We start from the raw sequence: 6,499 nt of genomic DNA on the forward strand, positions 1-6,499 counted from the left end.
CCAACCAAACGCTTGAAAATTACGTTAGGATCGATTTGGAACCGTCAAAGTCGAGAACTCATAATTAACAATGAAACTCAAAATGACAAACAGTCGCGACTCAAAGAGATCGACTGAGACAAAGTCATAACGAGCTTAAAACTATAATGATTCGACGCCTCGAACAGCGTTTACACCGAACAAATAGAGTTACTTCGAATCTCGAGAAATCATGCATTTGATAAGACAAGTCTAAGTTAAATAAAACGGCTTAAGCGATTCAAACAGTTCGAAAAGAAAAACAACAACAAAAGTCCTCCGGGACTCAAAAGAAAACAACATACAAGAGACCCTAATCCTCTCGGTCGCTCTCACGATCGTTGAGGGCAGAAAGCTCCGAAGCCCTAACACTCGACTCACGAGCAGCCGGAGAGACGTGCTTCTCATCTGATCTCGGGACCTCTTCAAACACCCCCACATTCTCTTCTTCATTGCCTCGACGGGATCCTTCAGCCGAAGTGTCCGAAAGTACGAGCAGGGGAGCGTTATCTTCAGCAGGAAGGTTCCCTCGGTTAGGCGTCTCTCCCTCGAACGCAGTCGAAGGACCCTCAACGAGGGGCGTCGGGTCTGCATGCCGTTCTTCGGTCAGATGAGTAAGCGGAGTGTGAAGAGTCAGCGCAGTCTCGGGATCGATCAAGCCGGCGTTGGACCCATACGGATCAAGACTCGCCAAGATTCGAGCATCCACGAACTGAGAGTCCAACAAAAGAGGAGAGAGTGCGAGATCTCCCGCGGGAATCTCGCCCACTTTGAGCTTTCCGGCCTCTTGCTCGTATTTCCTCTCTTGCTCCGCGAATATCTCGATGGTAGCTTGCGAGATGTCGCTCCCAGCCCTCCTTAAGGCTTCGAGGCATTTCCTGGTCCCAAAGGCTTGGCTATGGAGTAACCGAGCTTCATCGTAGGGGCCTCGCCGCTCTTCTCGGGAACGAATCCTCGCGAAACGACGGTTAGCTTTCGCAGCCATCTCGGCCTCGACTCTTCCCCTTTCCTTTGTGACCTCTAGGATCCTGGAGTCCCTAAGGCGTTTCATCTCCCTTTCATGAGCTGCAGTAAGCGAGACCTTCTCGCTCTCGAGATCAGCATTTTTCTGTTCAAGCTCACGGACGACACCTCGGGACGCCTCCAACTCGGCCTTCAGCTCGTCTCTCCGAGTTATGGTGCGACTAACCATACCATTGAGCTTCTCGAGATCGCTCCTTTTCTCGCTCAGCTGGCGAGCAAGGACCTCCTCCTTCTCAGCAAACTCCTTCTTAGCCAGCTCGAGCTCGCCCAAAGCTCCCTTCAGCGCAGTATCATACTTGTCAATCAAGACATTAATCGCGCTGTCCCCCTAAAGATGCAAAGCAATGAAAACCGCAAGGAATTAGCATTAGGGTAATGGAGCAAGAAAAAGATAAGAGGAAGTTGAATTATTTACCAGCAATTTGGCCCTCGCAGCTTCCTCGTACTCTCCCCCGAAGATAAGATCCTTTACAGCGGTCAAAGGTTTCGCCCTTCCCCTAAACTGACGAAGGATCTCCCCGCATTTCTCCGGAACGTACGCCAACGGAGCCGGCCCCTCGTAGTGAAAGTCGACTTTGTCGGGAAAGCTAACTTCGGGTACCCTCCTCAAGATGGCATCACCGCGAGAAGAGGTACCAGTCTGGACGGCCCCGATATTGGGACGGGCTGGAACCTCTGCATAAGGAGACATCGGAGCAAGAAATCGCTCCTCGCCACCTGCTTCGTCGCCACGCCCTCTTATCAGAAGTGGCGACCCCTCAGATTCCTCTTCGAGGTTATCTGAGCGCGCATCTCCGAGAGAAGCCTCGGACTCCTGCCCGTCGACGGCCTCCTCCTCGTCGTCTTCTTCTCCAAGGGCCCCATCTTCGAGAACCTCCTCCTCGGGACGAAGTTCCTCTTCCTGGACGTCTCCCCCCTCAGTTTTGGTCGGTCCCTCGAGATTCCCCGACTCCTCGCTAACGGACTTCTTCTTTGTCCTCTTCTTCTTTTTCTTCTTCTGAGGTTCACCAGAAGGAGGGACATCACTCGCCTCCTCGGTACTCCTCTCAACTCCCGAGCCGTCACCTCTTTTCCTTTTTCTGCCCTTCCCCGCGCCTCTGGCATCGGAAGGGGGAACCTCGCCAGCACGAGGAACCGCCAACGAAGGTCCTTCCCCGCTAGTCAGCCCCAGCTGGGCCGCTATCATCGCGCTCAGATCAGGAAGAGTACCCATCTTCTTCGCCTCGGAAATTTTTTTCTGGATGTCTCTCGGGAAGATGTCTAGTCGCTTAGCGCGAATAGGAAGAACGGTCGGAAGGTCGGATCTCCACTCTCTTGAAAACATGCAGAAGAGTCAAGACACGACAAAAGAGCTTACGACTAAAATGATGTAATCTAAAGGTGCGGGAAAACATACTTCGAGCGATTCGATCTTTAAGCTCGCGGATCTTCTTAACGGTGATCTCGGACCAGCGATAGATTCGAAGCAGAGCGACGGCACGGACACTCCTCAAGAAATCTTCGGGATAAACGGGAGAAGTAGGATGGCCGACTGCATACAAAGCAAAAAAAATATACATGATTAGAATCGACAAGTTGCTTACGGATCGCGACAGAATATTCTACCGCAAGAACGGTTCCAAAGAACTCGATAATCATTTTGGGGAGGTTCCTCGAAGGCCGAGCTGTCGGACTTGAGGAAGAAGTAGGAACGTTGCCAGTTCTGCGTCTTATTCGGATGACCGGCACATACATTGCAGTTCGGTCGCATCTTCACCGAGTAGGTGCCATCCTTCATATCGGTTATTGAGGTCATCTCCTCGAATGATCTGACGCTCATCGGCATATCGATCTGCTCCGCCAAAACCGACAAAGTAACCGCTAGTCGCAGCGAGCCATTCAGCAGCTGACTGATCGCGAGATCTCGGCGTCTGGCGTATGCAGTAATCAATCGCGGGATGGGGAACCAGCAGCGAGTGTCTCCCTGAAAATAGGACTCATACACCATCTGGTACCCAATCGGAGGAGACCAAGGCCTCTGCGTTTCCGTAGGCACAAGGAAGGTCACGCCCACGGCGCCAGCAGCCCGAAGAACCCTCTTCACACTTCCTGAAGTCGACTTTGTCTTCTCTACGCCTTCCCAGTCCTGACCGGCTAAGAAGGCAGGACGCAATAAGTCGGTATGGAGTTGAGGAAGCTCTTCGAAAATCCCGTCAGGGTAGAAGATAGTCGGGAATAGTTCGGCCTCAGAATCGTTGCTTTCCGAGGAACCGCCCTCCACAGTTCGAGCCCTCAAGGTGATCGACTCAACAGGCATCGCCCCGCTCTGCCCGTCTCTTGCACATTATGTCGCGTCTCTCGTAACGACGTTCTCACTTCCTTCCCTCGCAAGTCTCGTAGCATCCGCGACCAGAAGCCTCTGAGAACGGGATAGGTTCACCGTATCCATCATCGCCCCACGATGAATCGCTTCTGGATCTCCGACGCGATCCCCGTCGGGATTTCTTGCCGTATTTGACGCCGCTGCGACTGCCTTCCCTTTCTGCTGCCTCGATAACCTCTGACCCGACGACATCGCGGAGGGTAACGGTGAAGAATGCTTCGAATGAATCTAACAACACTTAGAGAGATAAAGGAAAGAGAGAGAAAGTACCTTTGATCGCGGAGAAAAACTTGAAGAAATGAGAGAAGGACCGCATATTTATAAGGAAAAGAGAAGGGGGAAACTCGAGGTGTCATCACTAGGCGACTCTTCGCTCATTGATGGACCGGGGGGACTTACTGTATGGGATGGATCTAACCATCCCACAAGGCCCAAGGAATAGAAGGCCTGGCCCGGACCAAAGAAAGCGGTGGCTCGGATAGTCGGCTTAAAAGGTCAGTCTCTCGGCTCGCTTCTAGAGTACCTTGAGTCGACCGTCGTCGACTAAGAGGCATCCAGCTCGGCGACCGCTCGGATGAATACGGGCCTTTCGGCCCAATAAGGGAAGCCCACGAAGACGACATAAGCTAGGTCAAGAACGACACATCAGAAGACTATATAAGGAGAAGGAATAGGAATAAGAAAAGGATCCGAAATCATCTGACTAACACTTGGCAGCTAGATTAGGGTTTTCACCTTTGCTTCATCTTGCCGTTATTTGTACTTTTCCGATAGCTCATCGAGTTACCGGCCTCTCTTCTGTCGCATTCTCTTTACTTCTCTTGTAACCGACTGAGCGTTTCTTCCGACCATAATAAGACGTCTTTGTTAAACCCACATCTCCTTTATCACCGTTTTCCGATCAAACATGAAGCACTTTGTAAGAAGCTTGATTTGGATACATAAAGTGGTGGAGAATCACCAGGAAGTTGAATATAACTCATAGGAGGTTGGATGAAGAAATTATCCCACTTTCAAATCAGGTGATTCCAGTTTCCCAGTTTGGGAAAAGGAAAGCTTCTTCGTCGTTCCAATCAAAGCAGGATGAATCACTTTGTAAGAAGCTTGATTTGAATACATAAAGTGGTGGAGAATCACCAGAAAGTTGAATAAATCTCATAGGAGGTTGGATGAAGAAGTTATCACACTTTCAAATCAGGTGACTCTAGTTTCCCAGTTAGGGAATAGGACAGCTTCTTCTTTGTTCCAATCAAACCAGGATGAATCACTTTGTAAGAAGCTTGATTTGGATACATAAAGTGGTGCAGAATCACCATGAAGTTGAATAAATCTCATTGGAGTTGGGATGAAGAAGTAATCCCACTTTTAAATCAGGTGATTCCAGTTTCGCAGTTTCAGAATAGGACAGCTTCTTCGTGGTTCCAATCAAAGCAGGATGAATCACTTTGTAAGAAGCTTGATTTGGAAACATAATGTGGTGAAGAATCACGAGGAATTTGAATAAATCTCATAGGAGTTGGGATGAAGAAGGTATCCAACTTTCAAATAACGTGATTCCAGTTTCCCAGTTTGGGAATAGGACCGCTTCTTCGTCGTTCCAATCAAAGCAGGATGAAGCACTTTGTAAAAATCTTGATTTGGATACATAAAATGGTGGAGAATCACAAGGAAGTTGAATAAATCTCATAGGAGGTTGGATGAAGAAGTTATCCCACTTTCAAATCAGGTGATTCCAGTTTCCCAGAGGGAATAGGACAGCTTCTTCGTCGTTCCATTCAAACCAGGATAAATCACTTTGTAAGAAGCTTGATTTGGATACATAAAGTGGTGTAGAATCATCAGTAAGTTGAATAAATCCCATAGGAGTTGGGATGAAGAAGTTATCCCACTTTTAAATCAGGTGATTCCAGTTTCCAAGTTTGGGAATAGGATAGCTTCTTCGTCGTTCCAATCAAAGCAGGCTGAAGCACTTTGTAAGAAGCTTGATTTGGATACATAAAGTGGTGGAGAATCACCAGGAAGTTGAATATATCTCATAGGAGGTTGGATGAAGAAATTATCCCACTTTCAAATCAGGTGATTCCAGTTTCCCAGTTTGGGAATAGGAAAGCTTCTTCGCCGTTCCAATCAAAGCAGGATGAATCACTTTGTAAGAAGCTTGATTTGAATACATAAAGTGGTGGAGAATCACCAGGAAGTTGAATAAATCTCATAGGAGGTTGGATGAAGAAGTTATCCCACTTTCAAATCAGGTGATTCTAGTTTCCCAGTTAGGGAATAGGACAGCTTCTTCTTCGTTCCAATCAAACCAGGATGAATCACTTTGTAAGAAGCTTAATTTGGATACATAAAGTGGTGCATAATCACCAGGAAATTGAATAAATCTCATTGGAGTTGGGATGAAGAAGTTATCCCAATTTTAAATCAGGTGATTCCAGTTTCGCAGTTTCAGAATAGGACAGCTTCTTCGTCGTTCCAATCAAAGCAGGATGAATCACTTTGTCAGAAGCTTGATTTGGATACATAATGTGGTGAAGAATCACGAGGAATTTGAATAAATCTCATAGGAGTTGGGATGAAGAAGGTATCCAACTTTCAAATAACGTGATTCCAGTTTCCCAGTTTGGGAATAAGACCGCTTCTTCGTCGTTCCAATCAAAGCAGGATGAAGCACTTTGTAAGAAGATTGATTTGGATACATAAAGTGGTGGAGAATCACCAGGAAGTTGAATAAATCTCAGAGGAGGTTGGATGAAGAAGTTATCCCACTTTCAAATCAGGTGATTCCAGTTTCCCAATTAGGGAATAGGACAGCTTCTTCGTCGTTCCATTCAAACCAGGATGAATCACTTTGTAAGAAGCTTGATTTGGATACATAAAGTGGTGTAGAATCATCAGTAAGTTGAATAAATCTCATAGGAGTTGGGATGAAGAAGTTATCCCACTTTTAAATCAGGTGATTCCAGTTTCGCAGTTTCTGAATAGGACAGCTTCTTCGTCGTTCCAATCAAAGCAGGATGAATCACTTTTTAAGAAGCTTGATTTGGATACATAAAGTGGTGGAGAATCACCAGGAATTTATATATATCTTATAGG

At 47.3% G+C, this 6,499-nt stretch overlaps 1 protein-coding gene across 1 annotated transcript; it reads right to left on the reverse strand.

Annotated features, from left to right (window-relative positions):
- Nucleotides 1–331: 331 nt before the first annotated feature.
- Nucleotides 332–3,337, reverse strand: LOC117126794 (meiosis-specific protein ASY2-like). Its single transcript, XM_033275907.1, has 4 exons — nucleotides 2,647–3,337; nucleotides 2,438–2,572; nucleotides 1,457–2,352; nucleotides 332–1,369 (listed from the first exon to the last, which is right to left on the reverse strand). The coding sequence occupies exons 1-4, from the start codon at nucleotides 3,335–3,337 to the stop codon at nucleotides 332–334; spliced, it is 2,760 nt and encodes a 919-aa protein (XP_033131798.1).
- Nucleotides 3,338–6,499: the final 3,162 nt, after the last annotated feature.

The sequence above is a fragment of the Brassica rapa genome, chromosome A07, assembly GCF_000309985.2.
Source record: "Brassica rapa cultivar Chiifu-401-42 chromosome A07, CAAS_Brap_v3.01, whole genome shotgun sequence".
NCBI classification, from domain to species: domain Eukaryota; kingdom Viridiplantae; phylum Streptophyta; class Magnoliopsida; order Brassicales; family Brassicaceae; genus Brassica; species Brassica rapa.

What these genes read in the sequence shown, in the direction of transcription:
- LOC117126794 (XM_033275907.1), bottom strand. Translation starts at nt 3,337, where the DNA reads ATGCCTGTTGAGTCGATCACCTTGAGGGCTCGAACTGTGGAGGGCGGT. An exon ending in TCTTTGGAACCGTTCTTGCG is followed by an intron (nt 2,573 to 2,646) that starts GTAGAATATTCT and finishes CTTTGTATGCAG; the next exon opens with TCGGCCATCCTACTTCTCCC. An exon ending in TAAAGATCGAATCGCTCGAA is followed by an intron (nt 2,353 to 2,437) that starts GTATGTTTTCCC and finishes TGTTTTCAAGAG; the next exon opens with AGTGGAGATCCGACCTTCCG.